Genomic DNA, 16587 nt, shown 5'->3' on the forward strand with positions numbered 1-16587 from the left:
TTTTCTCATAACACTTCAGAGTTAGTCCGGTGAATGTTGTAACATTGCACTTCCAATGTGTATGACACTCCCCCAAAAGCGAAAAAATGAAATTCCTTGGATTTCATTATATGTTGCTTTTTGAGATTCGAAGGAGGGAAAAAGAAACAGTAAGACAGTTTAGGGTCACACCACTTTACACATTCATTCACTCCTCTCAGGCTTCCAGCCTAAGTTTTTTTTGCATCATCCTTCCTTTGGGATGAAGTACCAGCAAAAAATTGCATTATGTTTGGTTACCTGTTGTCAAATGGGTTGTAGTTTCTCTCATACCAGTTTGTACTACTTTAGGAATGTTAATCTCCAGGACTACATGAGTGTTGGTGAAGCCTGTAATATGAAAATTTGTTAATGCTTGTAGCATGATTCTCTGTTTGTACAAGCTTTAACCCCTTGCCTGCTGCTTCCGCAATGCCTGGCGTTAACCATTCAGGTTCTGGCATATTGATAGTTCTTATTTCTAGGGCGATACTGAGTGATACATCGATTTTTAGCCCCTGCGATGCGTCTGGGATTTCTTCCTGTTGCTTGTGCTGGCTGGGTTCTGACTCAATTGTTGGGTTTGATTAGTTTTGGATTTGGAACCAGAGTGTGTGATTCTTCAGTGGGTAGATACATGCTGACCTCACTTTTGGTTCTCTTGTGATTCTCACAAGTGTCGTTCACTTTAGGGTATGTTACCTTCCCTTTTCCTTTTACTACAGAGATAGGCGTTGTCCTAATCTGCCCCATGTCCTCTGGGACATTACAGCTCGCAGGTGGTTGTCCAACTTCCACTGCACTCCCCTGTGGCACTTCAACTAAGTGAGGCATCTCCCTCACTCGGCTTTCCTGTTTGGGAACTTCCTCCTCCCTATTTAAATCTTGAAAAAGGTTTCGGCTAACCATATCTCAGTTGCTTTTCTTTCAGATTTTTCAGCTCTTATTGTAGCTTCTTTAAATGTTTTTAACTCTATATGGGCCCTTTTAAATTCTTCTGGCTCTGACACCCCCTGTAGGATTTTTGGGACTTCCTCAGGCTTCTGCAGTTGTATAGAGTTTTGTTTTCTCCCCTCAGTTTCTCCAGTCTCTGGACAGCTCTGAACCCTCTGGGTACAATGCTGTGCTTCTTGCCAAGTCATTACCCAACAATAAGTCTAGCCCCTGCAGGGATAAGCTCGGAACGATTCTGACCGTCACTACCCCAGTCACCAACTTATTCTGCAGGTAAGTTTTAACTAATGGAACCTTCAAGCATTTGCCAGTAAGCCCTTTTACTAATACTGTGGTATTTATTCTGCTTTCCAGTTGCATTTTTGTCAGTTTGGTTGTTAGTAGGGTTTGAAAACATCCGGTATCCCGGAGGATGGTTATTTCCTTGTCTGGTAAGTGGGATACAAAAGTAGTCATTTTCCCTTTGTGCAAAAAGTTCTGGTAAGTGTTTTGCTCTTGCATTGTATTAGAACATAAGTTTTATAACGTTCAAAGCCACAGACACAAGCTTGACTGTAGCACCTCCTGACGGTTTTTTGGCATACCAAGAATTGCCCTAGATATGCCCATATCTGCCACACTGGAAGCATGTCAGGTGGCCCCTACTGCTGTATCCCCTGGGTTCCTTCTTTTAAAAGTTCGAGACTTGTCGCGTTTTCCTTCCCTTCTCTCCTTTTCTCTTGAGCCCATTTCTGCTTCCTCTGCATTCTTGCTATCTCTCCCTAGCTTATACGCATTACTAGACACAAGTTTACTCAGAGTTAGGGATTTATGTATTAATTCATAGTTGTCAGCCATTGTTGCAGCTTCCTTTACTCTTGTGACTCCTTATTCTTCGTTGTGGGTTCTTATGCTACTTGGGATGCTACTTTTAAACTCTTCTAGCAACACCACCTCTCAAATTTTCAAATGAGGGCTCTAGCTTGTAAGATCGTATCCAGTGATCAAAAGCCATACGTTTGATTCTTTCGAATTCAAATCTGTGCGGGTCTTTTCCAGGCGTTGGAATTTCCATCAAGATGCTTCCAGTACCAGCTCACATGCATTCAGAATTGCAGTTTTAATTTGTTCATAATCAGATGAACTTGCTTCCAATAACAGGGAAAAAGCTTCACAAGCCCTACCCACGAACTTGCCTTGTAAGAGAAGAGTCCAGAATTCTTTTGGCCATTTTAGCCTGCTAGCTATTTTCTCAAATGAGATAAAGTATGACTCAACCTCCTCCTCATTAAATTTTGCCACTAGCCTTGAGTGTCTCAGCACATCAAAATTTTGCTCTGAATTGGGGATAAAGTCTGAACGACTAGCAGCATTTTCATTTTGGGTTTGCAGCCTCTGTAACGCAAACCTTCTTGCTGCTTCCTCTCTTTCCTCTTTTTTTCTTTTTGAAGCTGAAATTCTCTCTCTTCCTTTTTCATCTGTAACAGGATTCTAGCCAGAATTCCTTTTACAGGCTCTGATCCTATGTTTTCTTCTTCTAGTTTGAAACAAGTTTAAAATGGTTGGCTAGACTTTTCACCAGTTCAGGTATCTTTTCTTTTTGTCTGAAAATGATTCCCACCTCTATAGCCAAGCTTTTTAATATTCAACACTAAATTTAAGTTATCATAGGCTATCCCTCTCCGCTCTACAAACTCCTTAGCATTAAATACAGCCAGCTCTTTTGTTTCTAGCACCGTAGAAAAAAAAATAAAAGAAAACCTAATTGTTTATTTTTCCACAATCTTAGAGGTCAAATTTCCACCCATTTTCCTAATCTCTCGTTTGTCTGGTGGTTTAGATCCTGACTTCAAGCCCCCAATCTGTTACAGTGTGATGTGGATATTTCCCACCTGACTACAGCAAGTGTATTAAGAGTTTAGTGCCTTTGTGGTTTATTTTTCAAATAAACAGACAGCGACAGGTTTTCTTGTAGGTTTTAAAAAAAAAACAAACACACACACACTCACTCCTGTGTGTGTGTGTGTGTGTGTGTGTGTGTGTGTGTGTGTGTGTGTGTGTGTGTGTGTGTGTGTGTGTGTGTGTGAGTGAGTGAGTGAGTGAGTGAGTGAGTGAGTGAGTGAGTGTGAGTGAGTGAGTGAGTGAGTGAGTGAGTGTATAAGAGGTAGGTGGGTTTTAGTGAAGGGAGAATGGTTACAATAAACCTGTTGAATTCTCGAGAGTCAGAGTCCAGATAGTTGCATTGGTTTTTTCCTAACTCTTCAGAGTTAGTCCATGAATGTTACATCATCGCATGTCCAATATTTATCACAGTATCCAACCACGTTCTGCACATCATGTCGGCTATCCTGGCAGCAGTCATGATGCTTTTGTTCTGCACTTGTCTGCTGTTCTCTCAGTATTTCAGCCACCATGTCAAACCAGAGGGTGGCTGCAGGGCATAAAGGGCTATCTGCTTTATTCCTGGCGCATGACCATACTCTGCAACACAATCACACATGGCCAGTGTGCATAGCACGAGAGCCATGCTACCACATGAAACATCATACAGCAGACCATTCGGGTGCTGAAGCAATGGTTCTGCTGCCTGGACTGATCTGGAGGAGCCCTCCAGTATCCGCCAGAGAATGTATCCCAATTCAAATTAGTCTGTGTATGCTCCAGAAACTGGCCATCATGAGAGTACAGCCCTTGCCAACAGGGATATAGAAGAAAGAAAGAGGAAAAAGGAGGAGGAAGAGAGTGGCACATCCCCTTTCCAGCTAGGCTATCCATGATCGCCTCATTCGAATACAACCCAAAATTCCCAGCGTACAACACACACCTTACCATTCTTCTGTTACAGGCAACAAAGTGACTCCTGACAACACAGCAGCCTGATGTCATCAGGAGCGCTCCAAGCTGCGCACATGCACAAACGGTCTCCTGCGCTCAGACGCTGCGCATGCGCAGCCTACGTCTTGTCTTGCCAGGACTAAATGGTGCATGCACAGGAAAACGCACTCAGTCCCTCACTCCCCACTCTTCCCCCACACCCCCGGCCGCTCGCTCCCCGTTTTCCCCCCACCCTGCTGTCCAGCTGCTCGCTCCCCGCTTCCCCCCCACACCCCTCCAGGTGCTAGCTCTAGGCTGCTTCCCTCCTCTCGGCCACTCGTTCCGCCTGAAAAACCAAAGCGGGCTGCGAGGAGTGATGAAGTGATGTAGGAGCAAGTGGCTGAAAGGAGGGAAGCGGCGTGGCCCGCGGCCTCGAGCTAGCGTCTGGAGGGATGGGCTGGAGGGGGTAGCGGGGACTAAGCAGCGGGGAGTGAGCAGCCGGAGAATCAGAGGTGGGGGGTGGGGGGGGGGTGGGGGCAGGTGTGCGAATAAGCGGATGGGGGGGAAATGGAAGTGAACGGCCAGAGCATGTGATGGCACTGAAACCTCACAGAATTACAGATGGTGTACAGCTGTCCTTCTGATGAGATTTTAATAGCGCAATGTTCTCCGAGTAACAAACATGTCCATTGTGTGCAGCCATGGATTTAAGTTGTCAGCAAACACAGCCTACAGGCAATTACAGCATCCCCAGGCAACAATGCTGAAATAAAAACCGCCAAAAAAAAAATTCCATAGCAATTTTATCCAACACTTCCTATACTCCTACAGATCACCCTTGTGCATTCTCTGTCTGTGCCTGTCTTGCAGATGCATTTACCTGCCCTCGTGTTCCTGCGCAGTGCTACCTCAGTGGCTGCAGTATGGCTGGCAGAAGATTGTGGAGACTGCAGTTGACCTTGCAGGGACACCCTCGAGCAGCTCTAGGTCTAGAAGGCCTGGTTTTGGACTGCACCACCTCAGCACTGGCAGCAGCAGTGGGGACTGGCAGGCAACAGCAGGGGCACTGACAACATGGCAGTGGTGGGAACACAAATGCGGTCATCCTGAGAAAGGACAACAGGTTAGTGCTAGACCGAACCACTGCCTCCCCGAATCAGCGCCTCAGCAATCTTAGTAATCTGTAGGAGGACAGACTGCTGGGAGACCCTGCATGCCCCTTTGAGCACTGTTATCTGCAGCCATAATGGCAGCAGTCTGAGCCTGCATGGCAACCAGCAGAGATTTCATGACTCAGTTCGAGCTTCCATTGCAGCACAGACATCGGATGACTTCTGCTGGTGCGACAATGGAAGCTAAGACATCTGCCATCATGGTTAGGTTCAAAAGTGCTTTCATGGAGTTGGTCACCATTTTCATGCTGGAAAGAAATGAATTCCAAGCTCTTCAGTGAGAGCAGGCTCTCTGGCAGGCCTGTCATGCACCAAGCATTTCATTATACATGCCCATCAGCCTTTTTCTATACGCTGCCCCATCAAATTCCTCATGAATCCACTACAACAGAAATCATGTGACTCTGTCCTCCAAGGAGCTGACACCCACACTATCCTTTCACCCTGCCCTAGCTGCAGCACCTTGTGCCTGGTGACGCATCACATCCAGATCCTGCCTCTATGCTATCCTCTGAAGTTTGCGCAGTGCAATTACTTGAGCTGATGGTTGTGATCTCAAGATTAAGATTATGTTATGGCGCTACTTCTTCATCAGTCTCTTATTCCCAAGGAATTCACACTTCCACACCAATGCCTGACCATATAACAGCTCTTGGGTATCTGAAAGGATAAAGGCAGAAGGGTAAGGTCGTGATGAGGGAAGTGGGGAAAGCAACAGATGCATGCTTACAGCATTTGCAGCTTGTGAATCAGAACAGATTATGGATAAGGAATCAGTGGGATGTGTAAAGGTGGATTAGGTAGAAACATACTGTCATCCTCTCTGATTTCAGGCTTGCCTTTGCCCAGTCGTGGTCGCACCAATGACTGCCAGCAAGAGAGAGAGGGATGGTGGTGGGGGGAGGTGGGGGCCGGTCACTAAGTGTAGTGTAATGTGTTTGTGTGAAGCACCCATCACTGTTGAATAGCTAGCAGTGTCAGTGTGATGTGAGGGTGTGGTTTTCAGCTTTACTAAGTGTAAGAGTGTGAGGCGCGGCTCTGAACGTTGGGTCCAAGTCGTGGCTGATAGAGATTGTTGGTAGATGAGTGAAGGAGGTGTGGTGAACGGAACAGCGTGTGAAACTAGTGGTCCATTTATAAGAAAATGGCATGTGAAAAAACATTCACGGATCTTAACTATTTGTGTGAGGTTATCGGCACTGCATCTAGGTCCTTAGAGCTAGAGTCCTGATATTAACTACGACGGCTATCTGATCCTACTGCCTTCTTAATATCATTCTGGAGGGCCTCCTGGCCCTCTGAGAAAGAGGGCTGTTCTCCTCCTGTGCAGCTCCTGCACCAAAGCCTTCTATACTGCACTGAAAAACCTCGGCAGTGTGCTCTCTGGACTGTTGTGCTATTTTTCAAGGTTCTTACTACTCAAAACTCCTCTTTCACCAGTTTCAGCCCCTGCTGCAGCCTTTAAAGGAGGTGCTGGCTAACTTTAAGTAGTGCTAGCCTTGCACAATCTGGGGCCCCCTGATGAGGGATGCAGCTACTCAGCAATGTACTTAATGCACACCATTTATCATTTAAATTACCAGGCAAGAAATTTGCCTGCTGCCTGCATAGCTATGATTGGGCCTGGATTACCAGCCTTATTGAATTCTTCTGCCAAAATATTTATATCTATCAGCTCGAAACTTGAATTTAGCAAACTTAGAAAACACACCAAATGAACGCAGGGAAAATAGGGACAGAAACCTCAAATGGTGGTCAGATTTTCAACAGAAAGCTATTGCAGGCTTTTACCACTCAAAGTTACAGCCAATGAAGTACTTTTTGAAGTGTAGTCACTGCTGTAATGCAAGAAAAAGCCAATTTGCACAAACGATGATGTTTGGGCAATACTGGATGAGGGATATATATTAGCAAGGACACCAGAGAGAACTCCCCTGCTCGTCTTCAAAATAATGGCATGAAATTTGTTTTTACATCCATCAGAGCGAGCAGATGGAGCTTCGAAAGAAGTCACCTCTGACAGTGCAGCCTTCCCTCAAGTGTCAGCCTAGATTTTGTGTTCAAGTCTCTGAAATGGTCTTGAACCCACAACCTTCTGACGCAAGAGTCAAAAGTGATACCAATGAGCCACAACTGAACACTTAAGTCACAAAGATAATCACTGATATAAAAAAGTGCATCAGATTTTTATGACTACATACAGTCAAATTATACTAATTAAATTAAGGGAGTGTTCATAACTGTTGCTTTGTACATCCACTTGCTGACTAGAGAAATAAAACAGCTTAATGTTTCATTCTAGCCTTATCTTATCCTGCAATTTCTCAGTTCATCTTCAGAGTGGAGCGGCACATGTGGGAACGTGTGAAAAGACAATGGGGTAGAGTTTCTGCTTTGAGCCCAATCACTGATGCAAGCACAAATTGCACTAGTTTTCCGAATTGATTTTATGGTTCAATTTTCTGCTCAAAATCATTTGCATAATCACAAACATAAAATCGCCGATGAGTGCAATTGGGCAACATCTTAGAACTACTTTTTGCATTAAGAAATATTTTGCAGTATTTTTCAGTGGTAACTTGACGCAGTTTGATTAATACAGCTGAAAAAAAAAAACAAGTATTTCTAATAGCAGTGTCTAGACCACTCAATTTTAAATAACTGAAAACCATTAAAACAAAAACTATACAGAACCATTTATTAGTTTAATTTGTGTACAATAGTCAGTTTATTTCTAAATTAATTATTTAAAAGCTTGTAAAAGTCAATTAGTGCCCTTGTGCCTAAAATAAAAACCTTAAATCTAAGAGCCTGCTCAATGGCCCACAATTAGCAGAAACTCACCAGGGTGATGAATTGGGACGATATGGGGCTGTGGCCAACTTTGAGGGCAGGACTGACTTTCAGTGCAATGCTTTTTAAACCAGTGCAAAAGACTGTGGATACCCAATTTGTGCTGAACGTAACTTGCGATGGAAATTCCAATCTTTTGAGCTGATTTGGCCAATTTTCACAGGAAATGCCAATGCAACTTAATGGAAACTCTACTCCCCTATATCTAGTTTAGATCACCACAGGACCCTATTGTTATATCCCTGGTTACACTATCATATAGTTGGATACTGCGCAGTACAGGCACACACATATAAAAAGTAAGGAAGTTATCAGCATCTCTATGCCCAAGAGAATATCTAAGGCAAGACCCAAGACCTGTCGTACTGCAAAGAACAGAATGCGTTAGAAATCATGGGTAAACACAACCAACTTAGTATTTTGCAGGTAACTGATCTTGGAAATCTGTCAAGTTAAACATATAAATCTGAAGGTCAGACAATGAGTACTAAGGGAAAAATTGAAAAAAAAAAGCTGCTCTGCAAGTTTGTTTTTGCTACCTCTTGTAAGGAAGCACACATTGCAAGGGGAAACTACTGCTTCAATTACATTACAAAAAGGGCTAGAATGTTGAGTGTTTCTGAGAATTTGGCACATGGACAACCATGATTATGCAACCTATTCATTCTTCTGGCAAAAATGGAAAAAGCAGAGCTCCACAAGTGTGCAATTAAATGCATGTATAGACCTCTGCTCACCAACCTTTGATTGCAATGAAACATCTAATCTTGAAAAAGGACTGTTGGAATAATCAACTATTTGAATTTAATGGCAGACTGCCAGAGTCTTTTTTAAATGCTATGATTCAGGTTTAAATAGTTGCCTCCACATGCAACTAATAAGCAATTTGTACTTAGCATTCAGGCCACCTCACAATGAATATCAAAATGGCCAATTTTTCATAAATCAGTGTTATACTCCACATTTAGCACCATTAAGAGCATGCTGCATTAATACCAAATGTGCAGTATAACTGCTGCATATCTCAGCAAGTTAGCTTTATAAAGATAACAACATGGGTAGTTAGTGGATTCTAGCGAAAACTAAATAGTCTTTTGGCCTTTCAGCCGTCCTTATAAGAAACGGGTCATAAAAGTTAACTGAACAGGGAAAAAAAAAGCAGACTGTGTAAAATTACCAACATGTCATATAACTAAAATAAAAGCAAAAGACTGCAGATGCTGGAAATCTGAAACAAAAACATAAAGTGCTGGAAATACTCAGCATGTCTGGCAGCATCTGTGGAGAGATCTCTCTCTACAGATGCTGCCAGACCTGCAGAGTATTTCCAGCACTTTGTTTTTATGTCATTTAACTCATTCGTTTACAACATCCTAGCCTACATCACTTAGGCCCAATGATCTTACTTATTCCAAACATTTTAGATAATTGTAAGCTATTCAGTAATGCTAGGACTTTAATGTCAAGATAACATTTTAACCTTGTTATTTCTACAAGTACAGAAATATGTTACACTTCAACATATTTGAAACTTTCATTCACAGCTCACCATGTCTTTGGCAAGTCGAGGTAGATATTTTCTTTTTTGATCCTCTGTCCCACATTTCCTCAACAATGTGTTGATCAGAGTGTTCTGTACGTCACATAGGACTGCTACTGATGGGTCCACTTTAGCCAACTCTTCTATGACAAGGATAGAGGAAAAGAAGTTCGATTCTGGTCCACCATACTGTTCTTCAATCTCAATTCCCATCAACTAGAAATGAAAGAGTGTCAAAAGTAAGAAACACACAGAGCTCAAATAATGCAAGTTTGGACCTGCAACTATGAAGAGCATTCCTACACTCTTACAGTCTGCACTTCTACAGAAGGTATAATACTGGGATGGTGGATGGGAGGGGGAGGGGGCGGGGAGATAAATAAATTTATGCATATATATCCAGCAGTTATCATTGAACCAGACTGTATGGAGTTTTGAAATGATATTATGGATGTCTAGTGAGAGTGAAAAACTGCTCAAAAGTTTGTAATGCTAGAAATAAAATCAATTAATGAAACATGAAACAAAATAAATAACGGTGCAGAAAGAGGCTGCAATTAAAACAAGAGCATCCATATATTAAACAGTGTGAAAAGAGGATGGCATGTGATACAGTAAATAAAACAAAGCATCAAGGGTCTGTGTGGTTTGGAAACCTGTGCACAGAGTAGACATTTATGAGAGAATGGAAAACATTTAATAAATTATTTTGGAGTTTCAAAGCAATTAAAACAGTTCAGGATAAATGAAAGTATGATCAAACGGCACAGCATGTATGGGGATTTGATGTATATTTTACATTACTCACAGAGTGCAGCATTAACAGATAGAAATAAAATTATTAAAAAAGCACTGCAGTAGTTATTGAAGAATGTAAAAAATGCCAGGCTTTCTTTGATGACCACTTGTAAGTTATCCAGCTGGTGCTTGCTCAAAGTAAAAGCAAGAGGTCTGGACAGTGGCAAGGGACAGCAACCTGGAGAGAGGAAGGGAGAAAGCAGCCAGACAAGACTGAAGAAAATAGTGTCAGTTGTACTGAAGATGAAGCTTAGAAACTCAAGTCAAAAGGAAAGATGAGGAACAGGTAAATTTAATTGTCTGTTTTTCTATCTCAATCATGACAGAAAAAGTGTCTCAGGAACATATTTACAGAAGTTACTGTGATACTTAAGGTGCACACTATGGGCTGGATTTTGTGGATGAGGCGGGGCTCCTGGCGCCGGGCCAAAAAGATGGGTGGGAGCCCTGCCTCAGTCTTTTTCTGCCACTCGGAGCGATCCCCCGTTGTTTTCAAGCCAATGTGTCCCACCTCAGGATCCCCGTCCCTTTAAAGACAGGGACCCCGCCTCCAAGAGCTGGTGGCTAATCACAGGGCCGGCAGCTCAGCAGTATTGGTAGTGCCACCAGGAGTGGTGGCCACTGGCGGTACTGCAGAGACCTTGGAACCAGGGCCAGCGCTGGAGGCCGGGACCTTAGGTAAGTGGAGCAGGGTCACTGGGACCAAACTGGAAGGCCCTGGCGGGTGGGTGGGGGAGGGGTGGAGTGGAAGGGTAAGCGTTAAGTGCAGAGGGAGGGGGGTCCAGGAAGGTGGAGCTTTTTTCTAGCAAGTGTCCTCCAGTGAGCCACAGATTACCCATGGAGGAGGGACTCCCCTCCCAAGCCCACAGGGAGGACACCACGTATTACTGGGCAAACTCCCTGTGTGGCAGAGGTACCCCCTGCCACTGGTTAAATCCCAGTGGCAGAGTAAAAAGAGACCCTTAAGTGGCCATTAATAATCCACTTTAGGGCTTTAAATGGCCTCTTAAATGGGCTGTGTTCTCGCACCTACACTGTTTGGGATCTTCTTCTCCCTGCTGCTCTCACATGCGTTCAAGTCTTCAGAAGAAGGAATTTTCCTCCACACAAGATCAGGTGGCAGGTTGTTCAACCTTGCCCGTCTAAAAGCGAAGACCAAAGTACAGAAAGTCCTCATCAGGGAACTCCTCTTTGCTGACGATGCTGCATTAACAGCTCACACAGAAGAGTGTCTGCAGAGACTCATCGACAGGAATGCAATGAATGCCTGCAATGAATTTGGCCTAACCATCAGCCTCAAGAAAACGAACATCATGGGACAGGAAGCCAGAAATGCTCCATCCATCAATATCGGCAACCACGCTCTGGAAGTGGTTCAAGAGTTCACCTACCTAGGCTCAACTATCATCAGTAACCTGTCTCTCAATGCAGAAATCAACAAGCGCATGGGAAAGGCTTCCACTGCTATGTCCAGACTGGCCAAGAGAGTGTGGGAAAATAACGCACTGACACAGAACACAAAAGTCCGAGCGTATCAAGCCTGTGTCCTCAGTACCTTGCTCTACGGCAGCGAGGCCTGGACAACGTACGTCAGCCAAGAGCGACGTCTCAATTCATTCCATCTTCGCTGTCTCCGGAGAATCCTTGGCATCAGGTGGCAGGACCGTATCTCCAACACAGAAGTGCTCGAGGCGGCCAACATCCCCAGCATTTACACCCTACTGAGCCAGCGGCGCTTGAGATGGCTTGGCCATGGGAGCCGCATGGAAGATGGCAGGATCCCCAAGGACACACTGTACAGCGAGCTCTTCACTGGTATCAGACCCACCGGCTATCCATGTCTCCGCTTTAAAGACGTCTGCAAATGCGACATGAATTCCTGTGACATTGATCACAAGTCGTGGGTGTCCATTGCCAGAGCTGGCGGGCAGCCATAAAGGCGGGGCTAAAGTGTGGCGAATCGAAGAGATTTAGCAGTTGGCAGGAAAAAAGACAGAAGCGCAAGGGGAGAGCCAACTGTGTAACAGCCCCGACAACCAATTTAATCTGTAGCACCTGTGGAAGAGTCTGTCACTCTAGAATTGGCCTTTATAGCCACTCCAGGTGCTGCTTCACAATCCACTGACTACCTCCAGGAGCTTACCCATTGTCTCTCGAGACAAGGAGGCCAAAGAAGGGCAGGAAGGCAGTCATTGGCCTATCCCACCCATGGCAAAATCACTTGGCGACAGGGCCCTCCGCGCCCACCCATCGCGATCCTATAGTCCCCTCCCGACCCCCACCTCCAACCCCACCTCGGGAGGGCTCATAAAATCTAGCCCTATATGTTTTTGATACATTACTAGTCAGTCAATTTCCCATGGTGAGGGAGAGGACTGCAGGCAAGATGTACCTGTTGTGGTGATTTTTCTCAATTATAATACTGTACAACATGGGTAAAAATATCTTAAATGTAGAAAAATCAGGATTCCACAGTTCCCAAGGTGACTGATCGTTTCGAACACCTGCTGGTAATTTAAAATACCTTGAAGACATCAAGGTTTCCAACAGTATGGTCCAGAGCACCAATTGTATTTTTAAAAATGGGAATATTGTTATAATGGGTAGAAATTTAATTGATGTCCATATAATTAACATTAAAGTGTCAACAATACAGTAAATGCAAGTTTCCATTATGGTTAACATACTAGAGAAAGAATTTGCACTCAAATTCCTCATGGTCTCAGGACATATCAAAGCCTTTCACATTGGCGAATTATTTTTGAAGTGACGTCACTGTTGTTATGTAGGTGAATGCAGCAGCCAATTTGGACACAAGAAGATTCCACAAACAGCAAAAGAGCTGAATGAGTATTCATCTGTTTCGGGGGCACCATATGAACTCCATTCTCTTCCTGAAATAATGTCCATCCAAATAGGCAGGTAGGGTCTTGATTTCAAATCTCATCCAAAAGATGACAATGCAGCAGTCCATTAGTATTGCACCAAAGTGTCAATGTAAATTACAGGTTCCAAGTCTTGGAGTGTAACTCAAACCCACAATTTTATTTTGCTATAAGGAGATCACCAACTGAGCCAAACTGACTTGCCAGATTTATATACCAAATTACAATTTTCCTTCTTCACTGAAATTCTGTATTTACTCAAGGTAAAGTGGTCAATAATGCTCTTCTTTATATCTCGGTATAATGGCCCGAATTTTGTGCTAACAACAACAGTGAGGCTAACTAAGCTATGCTGTTATTATGGGGTAGATTGAACAGCAACTTCTCGTATCCACACATGCGTATTTAAATACGGAAATCTGAAAGTTGCTGTCAGAGGTACACTGCTCCTCCACAGGCTGTGCAGCAGCATTCATCACAGAGACTTAGCGATGAAAGAAATGCAGTGGTATGAACTTGGGTTACTTACCCACTAGTTCCTCATCACAGGTGCCAACAAAAGAAGTGAGGTTAAGGCTGGTGCATTCAGCAGCAAGTGAATTTTTAGCAGGGTGATAATTAATAATTACTGCCAAACAACCTATCTTGCCCTGAAAATTTAATCTTTTCAAGCGTGGAGCCTCATTCCTTCAGAAGTTAAATCAGTGTTGGAGATTTTATATAAAAAAAAACTTTAACAAAACCATTTCTGTCTATCTCATATCTCTCTTAATCCTTATCTGCCTTTCTCAATCTTTATTTTGTTTTCTGTACAAAATTTAAATCTAATTTATACTTTCTGCTTTAGACTGTGCAATTCGGCAAGAATCTTCAATCTGATTGAAGAGTGTTGCTGTTTCTGACCCTGCTGAGAAGTCAAAGGACCCCTGCATAAGACACCAGCTGGATAAGACACTGGATTGGAGCAAATCTGAGCTAAAGCCTGCGAAAACTGTGTGTGTAACTAACCGTCAGTGAGGTCAACGACGAGCGCCGGTCCTTCACTGCTGATTGCAAAATCCCAGCCAATACGTGCCAAGTTCAGCAAAATTTCAGACCATTAACATCACTGAGGTTTTCAGGTTGGTCTAGACTGGACCTGAATCTCAGTAGAATCTACTAGTCTTCTGTATTCACATCTCTTGTAGGTTGCTTATGTGACCAAATCATACCAATTAGCATCAACGTTTTTGCACAAATACAAAGTTTTAGATGAAGTTCTTTCACGTTCTACATTTTTGTTAATACTTTTTTTTTAAAAAAGCCATTAACTAACTCTTCTCTCTCTCCCTGATTTTGGTTCCTTGAAAGCATCCCTCAGAAGAAAGAGAGATGACACTTTGTTTTCAAGCCTCTGCAATACCATCTGTAACCAGTTACACGAAGTGCACAGTAGAATATCAAGCTGCTGCTCCATACAAAATATTTTATTTTCTGTAACTACCTAAATTACCCAATTCTACTTGGTAGTATTTAGCAGAAATAAACTGCACAAGATCAGAACAGCAATTATAAAGATTGTGAAAATTGTAACGATGTTAAAGGACAGCTTATATTTCACGTCACTTGAGTTCACTGGACAATTAGGCAGTTTTAGTGCATTTTCTTCCACTAAAATGTCGAGCCTCTCAAACATTTTATTGTAGTTCAGCCAGACAGAATTAAGAATTTCTTGTCAGACAAAATCGCATTGGATGTCGTCTAGAGCTCCCAATTGCACTACAGCAATATGCCTCAACCCTATATCATGACCAACACTGTAACCAGTGTTATGTCCAATTCCAACCCATCATGACTTCTTGAAACAAAACTACACAATTAGTGCAGAAATGCTATCAGTGTTGTACTGTGGATTGATTTTTTTTTAATTACAGGGTGCATTGCTCATTTTTCTCAGGATCCTTAGTGGCCAGAGTTAAATAATGCATGTTTAATTGATATTAAATTAATAAGGGAGTTTTGTTTGGTGTTCACAGAAATTTTTTTTTTAGTGAAATTCTCATCTTTTATTTGTGGTTAAGCCCCTCTCCCAGAAAACTAAATTATTTGGGTAGTATCCACAATAAAGGAAAACAGTAAATTGTCCATACAGGAAATAAGTTTTGCCTGATCCATACTTAAGTTATTAACTTTCATAGTGGATATGTACATTTCTTTTGTCTAGGCTGGATTAAGCCAATATCCCAGAGGTGAGCCTTCTAAATTACTGCTCTACCTAGTCTTTAACTGAAGACAATAAATAACTATTTACAAAATTACGTGCAAAAACTTTGACATTGAAAACTGTCCTAAACATGATCAGTTAATGGATACAAAGGTTAATCTCCGTGATTACGTAACAAAATACAAGATTCCTGAAACAAAACATTACTAACCCCTTGTTCAAACAATCCTGCAATAACAGATTCATCCATGTGAGACTCTTCATCCATTTTGCGGACCAGTGGTGCAATTCGCTCCTGAGCAAACTTGGCAACTAAAAAAAAAATCCAAAAATGGTCAGTAAGAAAAAAAAATGATTAAAGTTTAATTTCCTAACAGTAAAAAAAAGGTATGTTGAAACAACAGGCAAAACCCATCATAGATACACACCCATATAATTTTTCCACATGAATATAGCCAGTGTTCACGGTATAAGTTAGAGTTATAGAATCAGAGACATACAACACAGAAACAGGCCCTTCGACCCATCGTGTCTGTGCCGGCCATCAAGCACCTACCTAATCTAATCCCATGTTCCAGCACTTGGCCCGTAGCCATGTACGCTATGGCGTTTCAAGTGCTCATCTAAATACTTCTTAAATGTTGTGATGGTTCCTGCCTCTACCACCTCTTCAGGCAGTGCAATCCATTTTCTAACCACCCTCTGGGCGAAATTTATTTTCCTCAAATCCACTCTAAACCTCCTGCCCCTTACCTTAAATCTATGCCCCCTGGTTATTGACCCCTCCGCTAAGGAAAAATGTTTCTTCCTATCTAATCTATCAATGCCCCTCTTAATTTTGTATACCTCAATCAGGTTCCCCCCATCAGCCTTCTCTGCTCTAAGGAAAACAACCCTAGCTTTTTCAGTCTGAAATGCTCCAGCCCAGGCAACATCCCGATGAATCTCCTCTGCACCTTCTCCAGTGCAATCACATCCTTCCTATAGTGTGGTGCCCAGAACTGTACACAGTACTTCAGCTGTGGCCTAATTAGCATTTTATACAGCTCCAACATAACCTCCCTGCTCTTGTATTCTAATCCTCGGCTAACAAAGGCAAGTATCTGATATGCCTTCCTGACCACCTTATCTACCTGTGCTTCTGCCTTCAGTGATCTATGGACAAGTACACCAAGGTCCCTCTGACCTTCTGTACTTCCTAGGGTCCTACCATCCATTGTATATTCCCTTGCCTTGCTGGTCCTCCCAAAATGCATCACCTCACACTTCTCAGGATTAAATTCCATTTGCCACTGCTCTGCCCATCTTACCAGCCCATCTATATCATCCTGTAATCTAAGGTTTTCCTCCTCACTATTTACGACACCACCA

General features: G+C 42.9%; 1 protein-coding gene across 2 annotated transcripts in view; it reads right to left on the reverse strand.

Moving 5' to 3' along the window:
* acadsb (acyl-CoA dehydrogenase short/branched chain) overlaps window positions 1-16587 on the reverse strand; it is an 89912-nt gene that overhangs the window by 39380 nt on the left and 33945 nt on the right. For both annotated transcript variants that reach the window (XM_068052813.1, XM_068052812.1), the window contains 2 exons: window positions 15428-15528; window positions 9340-9546 (listed from right to left, as the gene is read on the reverse strand). In XM_068052813.1, the coding sequence (XP_067908914.1) occupies window positions 9340-9546; window positions 15428-15484 (264 nt within the window). In that variant the 5' untranslated portion in view covers window positions 15485-15528. The remainder of the gene's footprint in view (window positions 1-9339; window positions 9547-15427; window positions 15529-16587) is intronic.

The sequence above is a fragment of the Heterodontus francisci genome, chromosome 20, assembly GCF_036365525.1.
Source record: "Heterodontus francisci isolate sHetFra1 chromosome 20, sHetFra1.hap1, whole genome shotgun sequence".
NCBI lineage: Eukaryota > Metazoa > Chordata > Chondrichthyes > Heterodontiformes > Heterodontidae > Heterodontus > Heterodontus francisci.